Source organism: Pelecanus crispus, chromosome 13, assembly GCF_030463565.1.
Source record: "Pelecanus crispus isolate bPelCri1 chromosome 13, bPelCri1.pri, whole genome shotgun sequence".
Classification (NCBI taxonomy): Eukaryota; Metazoa; Chordata; class Aves; order Pelecaniformes; family Pelecanidae; genus Pelecanus; species Pelecanus crispus.
Genome location: NC_134655.1, coordinates 23,573,050 through 23,596,462, shown reverse-complemented (window position 1 = coordinate 23,596,462; position 23,413 = coordinate 23,573,050). Strand labels below are relative to the sequence as shown.

General features: G+C 38.6%; 1 protein-coding gene across 2 annotated transcripts in view; it reads right to left on the bottom strand.

The window, feature by feature from the left end:
* LOC104029082 (fibronectin type-III domain-containing protein 3a-like) overlaps positions 1 to 20,779 on the bottom strand; it is a 29,488-nt gene extending 8,709 nt beyond the window's left edge. The window contains exons 1-13 of one of the 2 annotated variants that reach the window (XM_009480281.2): positions 20,684 to 20,779; positions 15,060 to 15,135; positions 13,782 to 13,858; positions 9,258 to 9,492; positions 7,510 to 7,782; positions 6,058 to 6,113; positions 4,702 to 4,856; positions 4,359 to 4,418; positions 2,690 to 2,828; positions 1,593 to 1,646; positions 794 to 915; positions 533 to 707; positions 195 to 281 (exon numbers count right to left, since the gene is read on the bottom strand). In XM_009480281.2, coding sequence (XP_009478556.2) covers positions 195 to 281; positions 533 to 707; positions 794 to 915; positions 1,593 to 1,646; positions 2,690 to 2,828; positions 4,359 to 4,418; positions 4,702 to 4,856; positions 6,058 to 6,113; positions 7,510 to 7,782; positions 9,258 to 9,492; positions 13,782 to 13,858; positions 15,060 to 15,135; positions 20,684 to 20,779 — 1,605 coding nt within the window. Of the gene's footprint in view, positions 1 to 194; positions 282 to 532; positions 708 to 793; positions 916 to 1,592; positions 1,647 to 2,689; positions 2,829 to 4,358; positions 4,419 to 4,701; positions 4,857 to 6,057; positions 6,114 to 7,509; positions 7,783 to 9,257; positions 9,493 to 13,781; positions 13,859 to 15,059; positions 15,149 to 20,681 lie in introns of both variants that reach the window. The other variant, XM_075720396.1, reaches the window with a different exon arrangement.
* Between the last annotated feature and the right edge of the window lie 2,634 nt (positions 20,780 to 23,413).

The window sequence follows — 23,413 nt, the reverse complement described above, 5'->3', positions numbered from 1 at the left end:
AAAATTAGCTAGGGGGAAAAAAAAAAAAAAAATCTGATTTGTATTATGATTCCACCAAAAACTATTATAACAACAAGAGTACTGCAGGTAATTTTCTGCTGTCTCCACGGAAAGTGTCTTAGCTCTATGAAAATGCTAAAACTCCAGAAAAGCATATAGTCCTAATTAAATTAGAAACAAAATATAGTACAAACCCTAAACTTATAGGAAGTACTCCTCCTAAGATTTCTTAAAGTGCATGAGAGTTCATCTCCATTGTACTGTGGTTGGAAACCATAACCCTGTAAAGGAGGGAAAACAAGAACAGAATGCAGTCACTAATTTTCCACAATAAAAAAAACAAAAGATCAGATCAATCAAATTTTTTTTTTTTAGCTTGAACTTCATCTTTGTTTCACTAATACATGCAACACTTGCCAACTGTTGCAGTACTTTGCAGCATTTTATTTGAAATCAAATACAGAGTATATTTTATTATTTAAGTGCTGCTGTGTATCAGGCTTTTGCACACGTAACAAAACCCGGCACTTACAGAACCTTCTTCTTCCATGTCTAAGCTGTAAATGACAGAGTCGTCTGAAGACACCCCGTTCGGTGGGCTCCACTTGACTGACAGCCAGGTCACTCCTGCTTCAACAAGCACTGGGGGCGATGGGGCTGGTGGGACAATTCCTGCTGTATAGTACGTCACTGTCTCGCTGAACCCACTGAAAAAATATTTTTAAAAAAATATTAACAGCAGGGAGACGCAGTTGGTGAGAAAGTAAGCGATACGATACGGTGTGTTCATTACCTCATTCCAATATCATTTTTAGCAGCTAATCTGAGTGAATATTTTGTAGAAGGAGAGAGTTTGGTAAGTTTGTACTGCTTCAGGTGCCCGTAGTAGCATTCTTTGAAGGGTCCATTCCTCCCCTTTAAAAAAGTGAGAACAACCTGAGTAACGTTTGGCATGGCAACTGTATGCTCCCTGCTAAGGTCAACCTCTTCACTCTCAAATTTCCTAAATTTCATTTCACTAATTTAATAATAATTAAAAAAAAATGAGTAAGCCTAAAGAATGTAAAAAGCTAATGTCATCATGGTCACACTGAGTATGCAGCTAGTACTATCAAGAATGCTCAGGATTAAAAACCACATTTTGATTGAGATATCTGTACATTTTTTGGCACTGTAGATTTGACAAAATGGTAATAAATGACTGCAGTTGAAAACAAAACATATTTTTGAAGTTTCTTATCACTTTGGAATATATTTCAGTAAGAAGTTCAAAAGCTGAGTGATATTTGTGACAGCTACCAAACACTCATCCATTTAAACAGCGTAGGAATGAACGATGCTCTGAATGACAAGAGCCAAATAAGGGAGTTTTACACTGTGCTCTCAGAGGATCCGAAAGGATTGTCTACTGGAATTGCTGCAATAACAGTCATTTGATTCAAGCTTTTTACTTGGCCTGTCCCTTTAAAACTGCCTGGACAGCTGCACTGAAAATAGCTGATGTACCTAAGCAAAAAGTATTTTTAAGTATAATTGGTCTACAGATGTCATTATGATTTCTTTTTTTTTTTCTTCACTAGAAAAGGTCTTACCTCATCCCATTCTAAAAGAAAATTAGTTATTTTGGAACCATTGTCATTTGAAGACTGAAAATAAAGAAACAATGAAAAAAGTTAAAATCAAATGGTTGTACTTTTATATATTTTTTTTCACATTAAAAAACATTTTAACCATTGAATACAATATACTCCAACTGCCTTTTAAAACAAAATATTTAATGTAGGGCTGAAAGGAATCTGCAGTAGGCATACAGAACAGCCCTCTTCCACAAACACACTTGTGACAATCTGAAACTCTACTGTGGGCACAGATGCACGCATTCAGTAAAGTGAGTTAGAAAGGCTAAATACTAGCAGCTATTTTAACTAGTTTAATTGCTCATTCCTGATGGCTCTCCAGGCTGCTCTACTACTTCTATTAATTCTGATAGTTCAGAACTTATGCCTAGTTTTATTTTATGAGTAATGCAAATGATATTCTTACAGCTTTTTTCCTTGTGTCCTTGCACGGTGTGCTCACCAACTGTCTGAGCAACATAAGCATTCCAACGAGCAACGTTTGTGTTTGTTATGACACATGAATTGGGGACAACCTTTGCTTTCCGAGTACAGATTATACAAATAATTTAACTAATTAAAGTTATTTAGCTATAAGCTGTTTTCTAGGTAAAAGCGTTGTCATAAGAAAAACATGAAGAGAGAAGAAAACACCGTTACCAACAAGCCTTCACAGATACTGTATATATTCGTAAGTCTGATTCAGAAAGTTAAAACTACAAACTAGCCGAAGAAATTCACTATGAGTTGGTGAGAATGAGACCACTGAATTATAATGTTAAGTTATACCCAGGAACCCCAAGCGAAAACATAAGTGCTCTATCCTTTCCTGGGCTGCCAGTTCAGAAGAGAACTTTACTACCAAATAATTCATATTCAGAGACCTGCTACCAACTCTGCCCCACTAAAGCCATATGCAAGAAACTAAGCGGGGGAAGAAAGAGGAAGAAGCCATCATGATTTCGGTTATCACTCTTAACCGAGCAACTTAAAAGCCAACACCTAAAGTACACACTGAATTATTGACAAAGCTAATTTAAACATACCATACATGACTGCATCAGACTGCTTACCTTCCACTGCAAACTCAGGCTGGTTTTGGTTCTGCTAATTAGCTTCGGTGCAGCTGGACAGTCTGGCTCACAACTTTCTGTAGTGAAACTCACTAATTCCGAAATGGATTCTTTTATGGAGCTGCTGGTTGCTGAAACTCTGAACAAAGGACAATTAATTAGCACCTGAAAATGTAAGGAAAGAGCTGTCAGCTTTAGAAATGCGTTTAATCGCCAAATTGTTACAGCAACAAGACCAGCCTGCTTCACGTTACGGGAAACAAGTGCCCACTCCCCCTTCTTTCAGCTCATTGACTCTAAGAGACAACAATTTCATGCCTTATTCAGGAAGAAGTAAAACAAAAGTGAGTTTACGATGTCGCTCCAGGTTCTAGTAACTGATGCCCACCATCAAAAGAAACACTACTCTCCGTTCTCTGTTCAGGGAGACAGGGGCTTGCTGAAAGAGTAGCGTGATGGAGATCACATAGGTACACTTACTGATCTTAAAGACTCCATTTGGCATCCTTCATTTACTTTACAATTACTATCTTTCACAGTGGAGATATTTTAGTGATGAAATACATGTGGGAAGCATGATGAAAACTGTATCCAGTGATACCAAATGGCAACAAAATACCTGACTTGAAATTAACCTTTTGCTAAAAAGACCCTTGAGATTCAAATACGGACAACACTTACTTGCGCAGGAGTACGGATACTAAAACGGGCTAAGTCAGCTGTTCAGGCAATAAAGCCACATTTATTGGTGGAATCGTTCAAATGGGACAGAATCGTGGCTCATCGTGACAGAACAGCCACGCTCATTTATGTTTGGTTTTGAAGAGCAAGGACTTGACTAATTTTTCAGAAATACCATCTGTCTTGTCAAATGAATTGTAGGGAAAAGAAAGTTGGCCTGTATGGAAAGCAACGCTACAAACCAAACACACGCTGTGCTACACTGTGCAAGTGGAGCTGTGCCGAGCGTTTAACACGCTCGGAACTCTTTTGCAGTTTGAGCACAGGAGTTGCCTTCAGTAAGTCTTAAAAACTGTCTCCTGTGCCCCAGCACTGAGGCGCGCTCTTCCGCTGCTGAATCACGGTGTTCTCCTGGCTTGTTTAACCAGCTTGTCTTTTTCCTGACCAGTTAAACACCTTCTCCAGCAATGCTTATTTACTCTGCAGGGCAACTCTTGAATGTCACGTCTTGTTCCCTCGTAACACAGCATCTAACTTCTCCCCATTTCAACCAGTTTCCACTTCCCTTCTTGCACTGCTGCGGACGCTTGCAGTTTAGAGAAGCAGCTTTACAAACCAAGCTGACAAGTCAGACTTGCAAATCCATGTTAAAGTCTAAATTATTTTATTTGCCACTGCCTTCAGCCTGCAACAATCTCTTTCACCAAGTCCAATCTTGTCATTCTAACAAATACCAACAGAGGATAACTTAAAGTTTGTATTTCAGAGAAAAACGAAGAGACAGAGGAGATAGTAGGGAAGAAAATTAGGTGAAATTTCATTAAATTAGAAGTGGGAATTTAGATAGCAACAGTAGTGTCCATAGCTACGGTATTTTTGCAGAATATTCCTCAAGTTGTGTGTGATCACACCTTTTTCATGGAGCCACAGTAATTTTGTAATTAACATATCAACAAAGGCATGAAGTATTTCATTCCCAGCAACATACCTGGCATGATAATCAGTTGCTGGTCTGAGATCAGGAAGTGTAATTGTTAATTCTTCCCCACTGTGAAAAGGGAAGGGGAAAAAAAAAAAAAAGATAAAAACAGGTTACAGCTCTTCCTTATACTTTAAAGGATAAAAACTTATTGAAAAGCAAAACCATGTAGCGCACATTTAATTTTCATGTTTTCCATTGTCCATGTAACTCTTAGTGATATTATTTAAAATTTATTTCATGTGAAGTAGGTAGGTCTGCAAGTCAACAAACAGCTCCTGATAGAGAGATTGCTGATTGGTTAATGTTTTTAAACATCGGTATTGTGCTTAAATGAAGAAACTAAACTTACACATAGACAGATTTAAATTTTCCATTTTTACCACTGTTGGATATTGCTACTTCAAATGTAAATGCTGCTGGACTATGACTATGGCTCTCTCCATTCTGTGAACTAACTGGGAGATTCCAGGACAGAACGGCTGATCTTGCTTGTATATCAGAAACCTATTAAAAGCATAAATAATGCAAGTAAGTTTGCTTTCTGTAATAAAAGGTATATTAGTCAATAACATGGTGTCGCTAGTTTGCCTATGAAGTTCCTCACTGGAGGAGTTCTTTACCTTTGTAGTGGAAATATTGAGTCATTATCTGAATTTAAATGATTTCCTCTTTTCATTTCTAAAATATCATATCAAAGGATTTCCCTTCAAATACTAAACAAACGTCTGTACACACTACATTGTCTCAGTGTATGAAGAGAAAATTTCTATTTCACCTGCACTGTTTGCGTCACTCATTTGGAGCAAATTTGCAGATTTGGAGTCTTGAACACTGACACCAGATCTATATTTAGGCACAGTCAGATGGCCTAACTTTCTAACTCTATTACAACTCCCTCACATAATCTTTAAACACTAAACTATACAATAGCAATAGGCTCTGATTTTAAGTGCTTACAACCAACATTTTTGGTCTAAGTTTTTTTGCTGCTTAATTCCCACACTCCCAATCTTCTTTGACAAAGTCAACACAGCCTTCTGTTCACATTAAGTACAGATGTCAGAAGCAGCAATGAAAAAAATACGACCGTAACAAAGAATCGCTAGAAACCTGGAGCAAAAGAATACAACCTATGCTTACTGTATAGATAATGCAAAGAAGAGTTTCATTAAGCACGCTCAAGATCAAAAATATCAGTGCAGTTTTAGCCTTTAGACTTTTAAATTAACGTCACCAGACTCCAACTTCCCAAATAAGTCTGTAAACACTCAAATATTTGCTCCAATTTCTAAACATAACAAAAAAAGATGATCTATTTTTGTAAATTCCATCCCCAATATTCTTAAATCCTCTACGCTGAATGAAGGATGGTTCCAAGAGTGGATAGACTTCCATTAGTTTAGCAGGCCCTTGGTTTGCAAGGTACTCAAGCCCTCACATACACTAGACAACTTCAACAGTGGATATATTCTTGGCTTACAGAGTGGGAAACCGAGTCAGACAGACTGTTTCAGAAAGCTGAGAAATAGTGGGTTTCCATAGTGCAGTTGCCCTTTCCCAGCTATAAACTCTGACAACTAAAATACATTTTCTCGATTAAAAAAATAAACCATTAAGAAAAAAGAAAGAGAGATCAATAAGACACATGTTATTTTATAGAAGGTATATGCACAGAAAATAATGGTATTTTAAGGATAATACTTACGACTGGCTTGCCAATGCTCAAGTGAATATCACATTTCTTGGATTCTGTGTCAGATTCTGAAATTTCAAATACAAAACAGATTACCGAAAACCCCAAGAGTAAACCAGTCTGTTACAAAAACGCCACCACAAGATGGAGTTCGCCTCATTAAGAGTTTAACAATAGTACTTATTGTGCAAAGTTCATTTCCCCTGTTTGTTTTGGCTGCATGAGGGCTAGAAACACCGAACTATCCAAAACTAACAGTGTTACAAGAACCCTTTTAGTACATCCTGCACAAAGGGTATATTTTCCTAATCTGAGCATAAATAGGTTTTCTTTGACAACAGAAAAAACATTCCTCCAAAAATGAAAGGTGTTTAAAAAATTACATAAGATCTTATCTCTCCATTGTATGTGCTTTCCTTCATTTTCAATTGCAAAACACTTGGTCTAGGCATAATTTGGAAGAAGCCCGATCAAAACTGCACACTAAAAATACCTACAGGTACCAAAGGGGTTACAGCTGTAAACTGAATCCTACCTTTACAATTGTCCACGTCAAACAATTCAGGATATTACTCTGTCTGCAAATAAAATCATCCCCCCCTCCATTAAATTTGTATTAAGACAAATCTTTCATCAAGTATATTTTTTGCCCTTGAAACAAGTTGGATAAAAGCTTCCACCTCTATTTACTTCCCAAGATACAAAGTCACATTTCTTTTTTATTTCTCTAACCAAAGAGTTAAATACAATAGTGTCACAGATGAGGACTAGACCTTGCAGCCTAACGAGACCATTTCATTTAAGACACACATACAAAACACTAGAGGATGCACAAATCATGTAAGGAATCATGATAAGAAACTGTCTGCAATTTCAGCGACACCGTTTCAAATCAACAGGGGAGACAAAGGTGCTGTACACAAGGTATTTTAGTACGCAAGTAAATAGCCACAAGCTATTAAAAAGCTCGAACATTCATTTGAGCAAAATAATGTGCTGAACCGAAATTACAACTGATCAAATAGCAACCTGTACAGACAGTTGCTCAAACCTTCCTATTTCTTGAAGTTTTCAGTAACTCCTAGTTATCTGAAAAGTACCACACAGAATGACACCAGAAGTTTTTTTATGGAAGTACCCACAGGTCATCCTCACTTGGAATACTGATCAGTCCTGGGTCAGAAAAGGCAGAGAAGTAAACAAAAGGTTGAAAATTAAATCTTCCTGAAGATCTTATTCGATAAATCTCAAATGAACAAACTTGACATTACTATTATTTCTAGAGGAAAAAAAATCCAAACATAATGAAAAGCATTTCAGGCTTTCTCTAATCCTGAATAGCCAAAGACATTTACAGATTCCATTTTTTCAGAAACTATTCTGCAATGAACTTATAGCATCTTCTGTGACAAAAGAATCTAGTTTTTTTTTTTTTTTTATTTTTACCCTTTCAATGCAACCTACCTCCCATCTCCGCATCCGGACTGCCCTTTGTTTTTCCTATCTGCTTCTGCTTTAGTGGTCCTCCTGCCCCTTGCTGTCCCTTTCCATTGCCATTCTGAATTGTTGCGCTGGAAGAATTAACAACTTTATGTGGTGAAGATGGAGGACTGTTAAGTTTATTGTTAGTATGACCACTAGCTTGTCTGTCTTTTAGTCTTTTCTTCAGGTGTTCTTGCATTTTGAGACTCCTTTCGTCTCGCTGAATGAAGTTTGTCCTTCCATGAGAACGAGGTTCTGCAAAGGAAGGAGAACACTTCATTATTCAGTACAATTTATCTGACATCTGAGAAACACTCTAGAAGTTAGAAGAATGACTACAGTAAAACCGGAACTTGAAAACCCATGGAACTTCACTGGGCTTGCTTTGTCAGCCTGCAGATGCAGGGAGCCGCACAGCTCGCGTCCCTCACGCTTGGTGCACCGGTGAAGCCCCGAGGAGCCGCACGGCTGATACCCGGGTGTCTGTGGGCACGTATGGCACTGCTGCCTGGCAGAGCTTCGCTAGACTGTCCGAGCCTCACCTGATAAAGAGTTTAGGGACTGGGCTCAAATCAGTGTATGAGCATAAAGATCGGGTAGTAGGAGAATGCGCCTGGAGGTTTAATTCTTGCTTTGAAACGTTGTCAACGTTGGCTAAATGCTACACTAAGACATACGAAATATCTGCAAGCAAATTTTCATTTTTCCTATTTAACCCATATCCAAATTGTTGATTTTTTTTTCCTTAAACATTATTTTTGATCACTTGCTGAGCTGAGGTTTGGGCTTTTTTTTTTTTTTGAAATGTAATTCTTCAGGCCTTTCTCTTTTGTTAGCTGCTCAAGATTATGCCTTACAGTTGCCTTTCTTCCCCGATATAGCCATACAGTCACATTTTCAAAAAAGCGCAAGCAAATTTAGGACCCAAACTAACTTTTTAAAACATAGCTTGGGTGCTACTGAGTGTTTTATCCCAGACATGAGCCAAAATAGCTTAATTACCAATTAAGCTTGAGAGAGAGAGAGATAGTGAATGGTCTTACATAGCCTAATTCCTTTCTGTGTTAAATGCTTGTTTATATAGTAAGGCTTACAGCCTGGTTTAATTCAGCAGTGACCCCAGTCCTCCACTGAAGTATTGCTTCATTCAGTTTATAAATAGAGAGTGGACCTGCACTTCACACTCCAACATGGATTACTGTGGTTTTTGGTTTATCAATGTTATTTTTATTTTCTTTCCAGTTGTATTTGGACTCTGTCTACCCCAAAAAAGACGTTAATGTATCAAATTAAATGCATTTTCAAAAAACTTAATGCCAAGGCTGTGACAAGACACAGCAGTTTTGGAGAGCACAATTTTAGAGAAAGGTAGAAGCAGTCATCGTGGCATTTACAGTAACAAAAGTAAGGATCCATGAAAAATATGCACAGCATTAGAACACTTCTAAGTTACTGCTTTTGCATTAAATCCTTAAAGACAGGTCAGCAGAAGATTTAAACTTTATACAACCGTACTTTGCACATGCGGCGTGCCTTCAGACCAGGCTCCACGATACCTCATACACAAGTGTGTACCCCATAAACACACATAAGGCTCAGGGCATCTAATAACTAGCACCAAAATCACAGAAACGTGCGTGAAAGAGCTACCGACAGAACTCAGCGCTCTCAATCTAGACGCACAGAGTGAAAGGCCTTCTCGTGTATTTAACCGTCACCTGTGCTCTCACCTTGTTCTTGGAAAACGTGTGGTGGTGGGTGCTGGTGAATGAACTGTGGTGGCAGCTCTCCTGTCCCAGGAACCGGAGGGTACACTGGGTGAGGTGGGTGGGGAAGCAAAGCATGGTGATGATGCATGTAATGTGGCACATGGGGAGGAGGAGGAGGAGGAGGATGCATGGAAGGATGGAATTCAGCTGAGTGTGGCAATACCACCACTTTACGAACTCCATTTTCTTCCACCACCTGTCATGCAACATAAGAAATGAAACGTCAGTACAAAACCGATCTTGTAAATATTGTACATTTAATAAAGAATCTCTATGCCTATATCTCTATCTTATTTAATAAAGAATCTCTATGCCTAAGTTTATACCCACAGTCTGACAGTCACGGACATGCACGCAGAAATAAATCCCAGTAGAAACCTGGGAAATCAATATATATTTTATTGCCCTTTGAATATCTAACAGAGTACAGAGTTGGACTTGATGACCTTAAAGGTCTTTTCCAACCTAAACAATTCTAAGATTCTAATCTATAATGCCCTTTTAGCAATGTCCTAACTGTTGCAGAAGTTATGACTATAACCTTATAGTGTGGTACGGATCTTGCTTGTTGAACAACAGTCAATATACTTTGCCTGTTGTCTTTCTGTTCCGTAATCTTTGCCAGATACGATTTTCACTGAATACTGTAGCAAATTATCATAGAATCATAGAATGGTTAGTGTTGGAAGGGACCTTAAAGATCATCTAGTTTCCAACCCCGCTGCCATGGGCTGTTTTCCTGGGGCTATTAACTGAATACTGGAAGAAACTGGAGTTCGAGGCAGTCAGTTTTAAGAAGCTGAGGCCCACACACCAAAGTGCTACGCCATCCATAATTTATGAATAATGTATATATTCTTTTAAACGAGTAACGTGAATTGATCGGGGCGTAATTCCCAGTCTACTTGTAATTACAGTCAGAAGAGCTGCTTTAACCATGTGCTGGCTGACAGCGCTACCCTACGTACAAGTCACTGCATGTCACCCTATTTGTGGTACACGTCTGCATACACGTTCTTAGCCTATGGCAAGTACAACGTATTACAAGTCAGCTCTGCTGTCTTGTACCACGACGCAACGCGACTCAAATGTCAAAATATTTCATGTTTGCCACAGGCTAAGAGAATTCAGACAAGGAACCTGTCTGTGCGTCTGAACTCTAGGATAAAAAGATGCTAAGACAGCGCATGCATATGTATGCACACACAGACTTTAAGCATGTGTCCTAAACTGGCGCTATATAGGCTCCTTCTGGAGTCTAATTCTGCCAACGTGAAATAACTAATAGCTCAATGCATTGCTTTTCCTACAGTAAATTTAAAATACATTAAGGTTTTATACAATAACGCTTCTCTAAGTCTTAAAACCGAGAAGAAACTTGGGACAGAACATAGGTTTTAGAAGACAAGGTCAAGAAATAGCACCAGAGTAGGATTCACAAAGAGATGTTAATGACGCCGCCGAGGCAAACCAACGCCCAGCGTAGCCCCATTTCAGGACACCTGGAACAGACAAGCAGAGGCTGAGGTTTCCAGGGCCCTTTCTCCAGGCAGGGTTCATAGTACAGACAGAGGACATCTACGCCGCTTCATTGTCACTCTGGGGTTACAGCCCCTTTTGCTTATCCGAGGGATTAAGTTTTCAGCACCTACAGTTCTGACGGGGTCAAAGGCTCCCGAGATGACCACCAGAGAAATGACCTGCTCATATGCCAGTTTGTTTCTTCTGCCACAATACAGAAATCCACTGGCATAAAATTCAAACTGTATCTAATGCGAAGTCTGACTCAGAGGCAAACTAGATTGTATTAAATCCTATTTAAAGGCAGAAAACAAATCAATTGTTTTCTCTTCTCCCTAACCCAAAAAATTAAACAGGTATGAGCAATGTAATTGGGGGGGGAAAAAAAAAAATCAATGATAGAAAAGCGTTCAATATTAAAGGCAAACTGACACTTCAAAAATTAATCAAGTCTCAGTAGAAAAACCAGGCATTTTGCTTAGACTGGTTTAAAATTAGTCTGCAGCTTTGTGCTTCCTTCCTTCTACGTCAGTCATCTGCTCCAAGTTGCATTTAAAAATGCAGATCACAAATGGTATTAGGCAGGGCCTTACAGGGCTTTAGTATTAACAGAGATGGATCACGTAGTCAGCAGAAAGTATTATCCGTGGATGCAAGTGGCTGCAGGCTGGCATACAAAATTGAGATTAAAAAAAAAAATTAATGCAATCTGTAAGGTAAATCATACAAAATAAAAACTGCTCTTAGAAGATTTCCACTTATTTATGTAGCCCTCTGTTACTACAAATATACACAACTTATATTTTCAGGCATTTAAAGAAAGCACTTACACAAAAGCAGGCCATATGTTTTATCCTGTTAGTTCCTTCATGATCCTCTCTTAAAGCATGTTTAGTTTGGCTATAAGAAATCACTGCAGCCTTTCCTAGTTGGCCAAGGAGGCATTAGGGATGTTGAAATACTGCTTAGGCCAAAAGTACATTTTGAAAAGCTTCTCAGTAAAAGATAGAGCAAAAGAATGAGAACTTAATTCTTCTGGAGGGAAACAGAATGTGTCCACTCACAAACTGCTATGACAAAGTTCAGCTGTGAGACGACCTCAGTGGCAGCTGTATTATTAGCAATTCTTAACAGACTTCAAATAGAAGAAAAAAAAATTACAGGGAGAAGTCACTTAAGACTAAGCTTATGCCGAACACACTTTGTTCTAGAAGCAATGTGGGAGGCTTTTTGGTTCATCAACAGAAAAATACACCACTTGAACTACGTTACATTGCATAACATTATAACATGCTATAACATACCCAGGTCAAAACTCATAGCAAATTTTGATGGCTATGCTAACTCTATTTTATGTATATATTAAGCAAGAACACATGGCAGAGTTTCGGGTAGAAGGGATACATTAATATAATAAGACTTTTACATGATTTTACAGTCTGAAGTGGCTACGTCCCCATTATCCACTACTGAATCTCCTCATTCCACATAGGCAGAAACCAACATAACTCATCTCCGGGCTCTGCCAGACAGTTTCGGGAACAGAAAGTTAAAGTCTTGTCTGCCGACAAGAACAGCATAAGTAACTCAAGCTCTGATTTAAAGTTGGTTTCAAACTTGTCTATCCCTGTCATAATGACCGAGGGAAAACAAAACAAACGCAAACCTCCTAGTTTCATGTGACAGCAAACACAGAACAAATGTATTTTTCAGTTTGTACGCCTCAGCATTTGCCAGTGCTTGGCATACTGTTTGCACTGAAGGCTCAATTTCATATTGATGCATAAATTAGCTGGGGGATCTTTCTTCAGGGTCTGCATGAAAGTACCTACTTATAATAGCAGAAGCACAAACTGCAGAGGCAGCTGTATGCAAAAAGACAACTGCCCGAGGAACTCAAGAACATACAGTTACACGGTTTTCAAGCCTGCTCAGAAAACTCCTGATTTTGAACATCACTAGAAAATGAGAAAGCTAGCCTATCCCATTTAACCATTTGTTTTTCATTAAATTAAAAATGCATTAATTTAAAAGTAAATCAAACTGGTAACCGGTAACTTCAAATATCTCTGATAACAGCTCAAATACCACACGCAGGTCTGATCTGCTATGACTTAACAACGCAGAGGAGTGGAAAATCAGTGAGAATGGAAAAGTAAAGCTGGGAGAGAAGCCCAGAGGCCTGCTCATTTCACAGGCACGTCACCAGCATTAACACTCCTCTTCACACTTCTGCTGTAACAGTACAGTGTTTTGCTGAACGTTGAGGAGATCAGAGCTGGTAAAGAAAGGGGCATTGAAAACTTTGATAAATAAAGTTATTTTGAATAGAAAAATCTGAATTAAGAGAAGACATTAAAGAGAAATATCTTATCCAGTCCAGGGAAAAAAAAAAAAAGACCTAAGGGATGAAAGAGACTGATGCTGGTGTATGACCCATATAACCTCAATGCAGAAACCACGAGTCTCGTATCCACAGTACGCGTGAGGCACGTTCAGCTCCGACGCTGCCCCCAGCTCTGTTCCCATGGGACTGTTTCTGGCAGAGCTAAGCGCTGTCTGTACTCATCAGTCCTCGGACACTTAGCAGGCTGCCGTCAACTGTGATGGCTCATGTCACCCAGGCACCTACTTTCACCCTGAAACCAGGACTGAAGAAAACTCAAGATGTGGATCCTGTTAACGGAGCTCAGACAGCCAATTCGGAGCCATCTACTATCTTACTAAAAGTAATCTTTTATTGCCTAGTAGTAGTATTAAAAAAACTCCTGAAAACCAGATCAAATTTTACTAAGCGAACAGAAGATGATAAGCCTGCAATAAAGTTAAAGACTTGATAAGTTCAATGGAAAAAAATATGAGAAATGCTTTTAACAGCTGTTCCAGATAAAATAATCAATAGCCTCATTGTTAAAAAGCCACACCCACAAGCATACTGAAATATAAGAATAAATTAAAGTTTACCTGAGATACGTAACCGGGAGGCACAAATATAGGCGGCATAGAACCATTTGGTGACATCATAGGAACATGTGCTGGACCTGTGAAGTAACACGGTGCCGCTTTTTAACAAAGGAGGCTTTTACAAACTCAAGACACCTTTTTTCCAAAGGTGGTGGCTCACTCTGGTGCCTGAAAAGCCAGCAACTGCATCCAACTCTGCATTTATGGAGCTACTTTTAAGATTTAGAAGCAAGAGAGAAACTTAAATAATAAGGACTGCGAGTTTAAAAAAAAAAAAAAAAGTGACTGTACCAAGTTTCCATCAAGAAAACTAATGCAGTTTATGTCACTGATGGATAACTCATTTTCACATTCAAAATACACATTAGGTATGATTTAACAACTTTCAGGAAGCATCCAGAATTTTAGATAATATTGCTGAATGCACATACGGCTGTACATTAATTCTACAAAAAGCACAGATTAGATTTATCCCAACCACCGTGCTTATACAGCCAACAGAATTTCTTTAATTGTACAAAAATCAGCACAGACAAATTTAGTTCTTATTTTGTGACAGAGTTACAAGTCTGTAGCAACAACACTGGCACCATAGTAACGCTGACAGCTGGTCTACCAACCTTTGTTTTCTTTTTTTAAATAAGAATATATTATTTTTCACATCAAGCTGAAAGAAAGTATTCCTGTCTGGGATGTGATGAAAGCAGAATGGACACATTTTATACAATATAATTTGAAATGGTGAAAAATATTCAAAAACACTGAAGCACTGATAAATTGAACTTGACTTACAGGAGCTATTTTGACCTGACTCACAACTTGCAGTTCTGTCACTTACCCAGAAGGTAAAGAGTAGTTTGTAGCCACACGCAGAGGGTGGCAATGCTTCCCTCAGTATCAGCAGGCTGCTAATGCCACTACCTCACAGTAAAGCGAGGTCACACAGCGCCTATTAAAGCTGTTTAGATTAGTGTGGGCTAAATACCATATAAATTCATGCATTAAGATTCTGAGAAGACAGTTATTCAAGGATCATTACAAAAACAGTTGGGATGCTGGCCTTTTATAAATGAGCAAAGTGTGCAGAGATGCAGGGAATCTTGGCAATTTCCCAGTGCTGTCTCATTTGTGCTTTAAGTACAAACTGAAAAATCTGATTTATTACATTGTAGAACATATAAAAACACATTTGACATTGCAGAAACAAATGCCGGTAGTAATTCTGTGATATTTGCAGAATCAAAATATTTGGATTCAGTACTTCAGTCTTTCCTTTACCTTGAATACATTGATAATGTCCATCTTCAGTTGTAATTGTAAATGTTTCACCTGGGTTTACCTGCACAAGAATAACCTGTAGAAAACAAAACACAAAAGAGGTTTGTTTGGGTTTGTTTTTTTTTTTTTTTTTTAATTTTAGAAATTACTTGGGGAAAACCCCCATCTCTTCCTTATACCCACATGTTAGATTAAAACAATATAGCTTTGGCAACCTTAGAAAGTAAAAAAGCAAGATGAGAAACACTGATGGGTAGAATAAAATTTTTTCATGCTTTGACATAAAATCATTAGTTTTGCATAATCAGTATTTTTCTCTGATTACTACCAGAAGTGCTTCCCTTGATACACTTGAAATAATTAACTAAGTTTTTATTTTCAAAACTTTCCATGCTGCTTTTTCTTCTTTTACTTAAACAATAAATTAGCTAAGATTCACCTTGCTTTCTAAGCTTTGCCTATGAGATTATTTCAGTTTCAGGGCTAAACTGGCAAAATCAGGATTATACACAAACATGCAAGAAAAAAAAGGAAAAGGAAAAGAAAAAGAGGGGGGGGCGGGGAAAGATGCTTTTCCCAAACCTCAGCCATGCTTTTTCATTGAAAGCATGCTGGTATGTATTTTGACAAAATATTCTCTGATGCTATCAAGTAATTTAATAGAAGTATGCAGTCCTTTAGGGGTGGAAGGAGGGTAGAAGAGGTGATAAAGCAGGTCATGCCTACCACCTCTGCTCTACAGCTCCTGAAAGATCAGGTGTATTTTCTCACACACGTGTGTGTAATCCTGTAGCTAAAGAAATACAACTAACAGTGAGATTCGGCAGGTCAGTTTGGACATGACCGGGTTCGCTTTCACACAAATCAGTGTGGACATCTGCCAGAATTATTCCTCAGGCAGTCTGCAGCATCGTTCCCCTTGTGCTGGAAAACAGAAACGATCACCTCATGCTACCCCATTCGCAGCACGTGCTTCAGTATTATTGCAAAATATTGGCAGCTGTGCTTCAGTTTTATTGTAACATTGACAACTTTACTACAACAATTTAACAGCGAGATTCTACTATATTACATAGACCCAGGTCTAATTCCGTTTGAAGGGTTTGACCATGTAAGAACTGCACAGTTACACAGTCAGAATTATACCCTGGTGACATAAAGAAGAAATGTCGACATAAAAATTGAAATAAAATATTTTTTTAAAACTAGCTATGAAACTCAAAAAGTATAACTTCTTTCATTCAATTTTTACAAAATATTTTTATACTGTTCATGGAATGAAAATTGAATCAGGTAGATAGGACCTGAAGAGATCACCTAGTCATCTAACTCCTGGTAAAAATCAACTACACATGACGTTAATGAATAAGCCTGTCTATTTTGTGCTGCTCGATTTCCAGCGATGAGGTTCCATAAACTCCTCGGGCACCTGCACCACAGTTTCATTATCCTCATCATTACAGATTTTATCATCTAACTTCAATATTCCCTGCTTCAACCTGAACCCTTACTCCATGTCTTAACCATCAGTGAAATAAAGAATAAAGCACCAAGAAAATAAAAGATTGTTTGCTGTGATTTAGATGCCACACCCTGTATATAAATCCTTTCTTGATTTTTATCTGCCTTGTTTTGGAAACGGTGCAACGCTGATGACTTCCACGTGCAGTCTTTACCCATCCCTCGGCAGATCTTCTTCTGAAGGACCACTACTAAACCCAGGCATTCCTTGTGATAAGCAGACTACCTAAACACAGTGCTTTGTACCTGTAATTTTCTAGATTATCTTTCCAGTAATCAAAATAATTTCAGGCTCCCAAGATACTTGCAATTCCTCCCATTTCATATCAGCTGCAGATTTATTAAGTACACCTCAATTCTATTGTACTGGTCATTAATAAGAGACTTACAAAGACCTTGTGGTCCATCATTTGACTTTTGCGTTTTGACCAATTCCATTTACTCTCTTCCAAAGAGTTTGCCATGTAGCTTATGCTGGCGTTTCTCCAGCTAATGTGTAAGAGAGTAAGTGCAAACACACCCATGTTTACTAAGTTACAGCTTATGTCTCCCGCTCCTCTCTCCCTCTACTCGAAGTGTGCCACTTCAGCACAGAAAGATATTGAAGTTTGCACAGATCTCTCAAATTTAAACTGTTGTGTGTAAAACAAAACCCAAAGGAGCAGACTGTTAAATGCTGTTTAACACTGATTTTGCAGCTTCTGCATACTGCTATATTAATCTTAGCTTTTATTTTTTAACAGGGGAAGTAGAAGCATCTATGAACAGAGACCCTGCTCCAGTGAGTTCACAGTACGGGAGACAATTTTACTTGAGGTAGATGGGTTGCTTCTGGACGTAAGTAAAACACCAAAAACCTCTGAAAAGACCATCTAGCCAGTCAGTAATATTTATTATGATTCCACGAGATGGACAGATGACAGATAATACTTTTCAAAATGGCATAATTAAAATGCTGAAACTTAAGCAGATCTGTTGTTCCAGTATATAAGCCAATTTATGGCTCCAACTCTACTGAATTTCTAGGAGTAGAAAGAGAGAAAGGATGTCAATTGTTTAAAGAAAATGGACAATAATGGGCTGGGGATTTGCCAGAGCAGAGAACCAGGAGAGATGAGGTCCGCTGCAAACAGCGGCTGCTGGGGATGGACACTAGCAGGGGACACGACTCCGTAGGCAGGTATTAAACCTCACAGAAAGTCTCATCTTCCAAGGCAAGAAAATTCAGAGGCAGGAAAGGGATCCTCTTCAAAATTCAGAGCATCGGAACATGTCAGATCTTCAGAACAGGTTTCAATTAAGCGAAGTTTTAACAAACAGTTCAGAGAACTATTAACTGAACTCAGTGAAAAGGATCATAAGCAAGCGGCGTAATCACAGTGCTGTAGAGCAGTTCAGAGACTGGAATTTCAGGAATGCATGGGCCAATGTCTCACAGGAATGACTGACTATAATTAACGAAGCAAATGCAGTTCCATCCACCTTCCACCAAGGAAAATTTCCAGGAAGCCTGAGTGTTTCTAATGAGTCAATCTAAGCCAAGCTAGACAACAGAGTAGTGCTCGGAGCCATAATGTCAGCACCGCCAGGTGTCCTGCACAACCATTTCAGAACTGGTGGGATCAACACGGTTTGAAAGCTATTTCAAAGCACTGGTGAGCATTTTGCTTTTATCCCTTATTCACGCACTTTCCATTGCTGAAGTTTTTTCCGAACAAGAAACCCTTCCAGAAAACTTCCAACTTACACTTTATGTGAAGTGAAACTGTTGACTTGGGTGCTGCATCTGACTGAAGCGAATGGCCAAACAGCACAAGTTTTATTTCTGAAAACAAAAGTACTGTACAATGCTCTGTAATTAGCCTATCCTCTACAGCACCGGCAGCAAAGTAATTAAAAAAAATCATCTGCATTAATAAAGCTTCTAAGTTAACACCCTATTTAAAAGCAAACTTTCCAATGTGAGACTGTGGCTGAGAAGCCTCCCCTCTCCAGAGAAAAGTGCCACAAAAAGAGCAGCGAGCGTATTTGTTAGGCTACTGAAGGATGGCAACATGACATGGTTGTTTATATACAGACACACTAGAATGAGAAATGTTGGCACATCAGCTTGAAATCACCTTCCTGGTCCTACGAAGATTTTCACTAGACAGACTTATTTGTTATTTCCAATATAATTCAATTATAAGTCTTGGAGACTATCAGTCTTTGAAGTCTACTCTTCAAATGCCATTTTCCCATGCATCTCCAAGATCTTAACCTCATCTGACTGCAAAGAGTCTGCACTGGGTTCTGAAAATTTCAACAACTGTCACCTTCTTTTGGGTCATTCAGTACACAGTAGCATTCTACACACTGATCTATACCAAGACATGCTATAAAAATACAGCTATGGAGAATGTCCCCAATTAGATCTACTTGATCTCTTTTCCTTGTGTAACATGAAACGCTAGCTACTGAATAACCTTACAGCTGGTCAGTGTCTAAAATTTCACATTGCTAATGCTAGAGCTTCAGAACTAGCTTAGAGACTCTACAGCCTTCCTTCTTTCAAAACACAGGGTTTCAAAACACTGTATGTTTAACTCCAGAGTCTGAGGAAAAAAGCAAAGTGGATGACTTCAACAACATGATTATTTAACTCCAGGCACATAAAGCCTTCAAATTTATGTTTTGTTATAGAATCCTAGAAGAGCCCAGGTTGGAAAGGACCTTGAGGGATCATCTGGTCCAATCTTTTGTGGGAAAGGGAGCCTAGATGAGATTATCTAGCACCCTGTCTGATCACAGCCGGCCAACAAACAGCTATTTAGCTATTCAGAACAAACAAACAAAACTTTTCTCTCCTATCAGGACCAGTCATGCTTGTAGCTGCTCCACAGCAGGGGAAGACCAAGCTTGCTCTTGGTCAAGCATTGGAACAGGCTGCCCAGAGAGGTGGGGGAGTCCCCATCCCTGGAGGGGTTCAAAAAACGGGCAGACGTGGCACTTTGGGACATGGTTTAGTGGGCATGGGGGTGTTGGGTTGATGATTGGACTGATGATCTTAGAGGTCCTTTCCAACCTTAGTGATTCCTAGTTTGTACTTTCATTATAAATAATCCAGCCACCAAGCCGGGAAACATGAAATTATTACTCTACCCTTGACTGGTTTAGTGTGGACCTGGTAGTGTAGGTTAATGGTTGGACTTGATGATCGTAAAGGTCTTTTCCAACCTAAACGATTCTATGACTCTGTAAGATGCTTCTTAAATTAATATCCAGTGTTAAAATATCAGGATATCTGTAATATTTCGGAGTGCAGTGAAAGTCTGTCTCCAAATCATGGGAAGGTATCTCACTGTTTGCCATACAAGGCACTCAGGTTCTACTACCAAACAGTAAATTCACTTCAAGTTTACTGACAACTTATACAAGCTTGTGCTGCAGTCAAATATTTTTGCTTTCACTTTTGTCTGTATTTCTAATCATACTAGGTACTTCTGAAGGGTTGCGTCCAATAAAATTCTAATGTTTCAACTAAATATACTCAGGTTTCACCAGTGCACTGTAATTATTAATGAAGATACTTAGTATCAGGAAGCCAAAGTCTTTCCTCTCATTTCCCTGCAAGAGGCTTCTTGGTTTAGAGCACTGCCGCCACTTGCCCATCTTTACTGATTATTTTATATGAGCTTTAAGTCGAGCTTTCAAAACCTTAGCGTTTCATTAAATCCATATATTATATTTTTCCTTTTACTCTTTGAACCTGTAGTTTAATATTAAAGCACTTACATGCGTATAACAAACATTCCTTTTAATTTGCAATCTTTTCACATTTCCACTATATTAATGTTGAATGATTTTCTTCCTCCTTATATTTGCACTTCTATTTTACTGGGGATACCAGTGCTGACTGAGAATCACATGCTTTTCTAACTGTTCAAATCAGTATCGTAGCTGCTTTATTCCAAGCCTCCTCCTCTTTCAGCCATCGTACAAGTTGTACAACAAATAGTTTTTCTATCTGTTCTGTTTTCTACAGTATGCTTGAATGTCACCTCCATACCACCACCGCTTGCACAGTAACATGACTTGTATGAAAGTGCAATGGATTTACTTGCCTGTTGTATGCTGTCCCCATTAACCATGTGAGGTAGAAGCGGCACTTCATTCAATATAGGCGTAGCTTCTAACGGAGGCGGCTGGTCGGCCATCATGGCTGAAAACCATTCATTGACAACTGCTCACGTTAACCGCCTGCTAAAACAGAAAGAGAGTGCCAATATTAGATATGTCTCTCCTCTCCCCCAAATAATGCTCTACTTCATTTGCCAAACTTGGTACCAATGTTTCAGAAGAAAAATAAAGCAGTGCCTTCAGGACACTGGGTTTGGGTTTTTTTCCTTCTCCACAAAAAAAAAAAGTCAAACACTTGCACTGTGATATTAATTGCATCCTTTAATGACAGCAACTCAAGAACATTTGAAAACTCAATAGGGAAATACCATCAGACTTCAACACTCCACAACTCTCCTGCAAAGATTTTCAAATAAACTGACTTCAATTGGAGACAAAAGTTACTATAAAGCATCCACTTCTAGCTTCATTGCACATTTAAAAACTTGTGCAAACAGACAGTCTTAAAAGCATGGAGAGGACCACATGTCATATACCCGAGTCCTTCACAATGGAGTACGCCCCAGCAGTCTAATATATTACCCGACTTTCGTTTTTAAGTACTGCATTTAAGCGATACATATCCTTCTTCCAAAAATACGCTCTTTAAATACGTATCATGCATATTCAACCCGACATGCCACGAGTGATGACATCGGTACGTAACTGATGGAATTACACCATAGCATAATTTACACTTATGCAGCACTTTATTCTTAAATTTGTAGGTACAATTGCTAAACCGCTTGTACTCCAGAACCTAAGTTTTAGGCCCGATAATTCACATACTACATGTACATTTCAGTCTCTATGATGATCAAAAAACCCCCCCCCCCAAAACTATAGAATTTCTCCAACGGAGCAGCATGTCATCAATACAAAAGTCTGACACAGCAAAAACAAAGCTTAAGGCAACACAAGATAGTAGAGTACTTTGTACAAAGTCTTCAACTGAGTACCATGGAGAACTGCATATGGAAAAGTGCTGCACAGTTTTGCGCTTCTAGTGAATAAACTGTAATTATAAAAGTCAAAACACGATCCAAATGTTAGTGAATTTTCAGCGCATAGTTAATTCAGCATCCATAAAAAGCACAAGATAACAGGATACAGGAAATGCTGACATTTCCTTCTCCCTTCCCATTACCTCCCATAAACCCAGACAGAAGACAAAACGCAGTTTTGACAGACCAATTCATTAAATTAAGCATAAAAAGCAAAAACAAACGAAAAAACATTCCCTCCCCAAGTTTGTGCATGAACCAAGTCTGTCTTTATACAACTGCCAAATCCTTGTTCGGTTCTCTATAACTAGTATGGAAATGACAGTGTTGGGGGGAAAAGAAAAAAACAATTTCTTCTGGCGTTAACTCATTTCGTTCAGAAAGGGTCTGTAATAAAAGTTGCGATTACAAGGATTTCTCCTGTATTACCACTACAAGGTAAAGAGGCTGGTAGCATCCATTGGTAAAAAACACATTCTTTCTTGTTTGCAAAAGCATGTCAAAATAACTGATACAATCACACAGCCACAAAATACAGAATAACAAAATACCAAAGACAGCCAAAGAAACCAGCTCATTCTGCATACCAATTGTGTTCCAGGTCTGCTCCAGTAACAATTTTAAGAGGCTAAATATGACTGCACATGTACTAGACATGACCTCCAAAGTTTAAATTTGTACCAGGTTTGTCCTAAATATACTGAACTACCTTAGCATGTTATTTATTTCCTGAATAAAATAATCTTCCGTCCTATTTGTCAGGTTTTGAATTACCTCTGCCAAGGAAACAAACTCATCTGATTGTATATAACTATTCCACTTAAAAATATCTGCATTGTAACACTCCAGTCAGTACGTTAAAATTAAGGCAGAGGCATCTTCCACTACACCTCTCCCATTTTTAGAGGTTAAGTTAGATCTAAGTCTTAAGAGCTGTAATAGGAATTCAGTATCACAGGCAGATTGAAAACACTTTATTTTATATATGCATATGGTCCCAATTTCTTTCCTGTAAGAACCTCAAAGACGACAGAAATTAGCGCTTAACGTAAAGGGGAAAACCCTTTACCAAGAAGCAACTACATCTGCAGTCAAATGTTCAACTAACCAAAATAACCAGCTGTAGAAGAGCGTGTTCTGAAACAAGTCCTAATACCACCTGCAATTTTAAATAAACGTTCAAAGTTTCTATCCTCGTCTCCTACGTTGGCGGAATATAATCCTCTGAGGCTTTGTCTACACTAGCGAGCAGCACAGTGTAGTTAGTACAAATTGTAGAGCAGAGCACCAACATCCACGTGGCTTTTAGAATCCTTCATCTATTGCCTAATGACACGGGTAGTATTTACATTTACACCTACGCACACATGTTCTACTTAGTGTTGTAACTTCACATTTTTCAGAGGAAGAACTTAATACTTGGAGTATTAGGAAACAAATGTTTTTATACAGTTCATGACAATCTCCAAAAATAGTAAATACAATTTCATGTCTTAGTAGGAGTCTCCATATGGTCAGAGAAAATAGAAGCACTTGCATAAATGAAACTATTTTAATAACTCTTGGGCAGTTTCACCTGGCTCAGAACGCTAACATTTTACTGTACAGGTGGGCTCAGATGGCTGCAAGTGGCAGAACACTAACGATAAAGAGGAACATCCCACCACATAC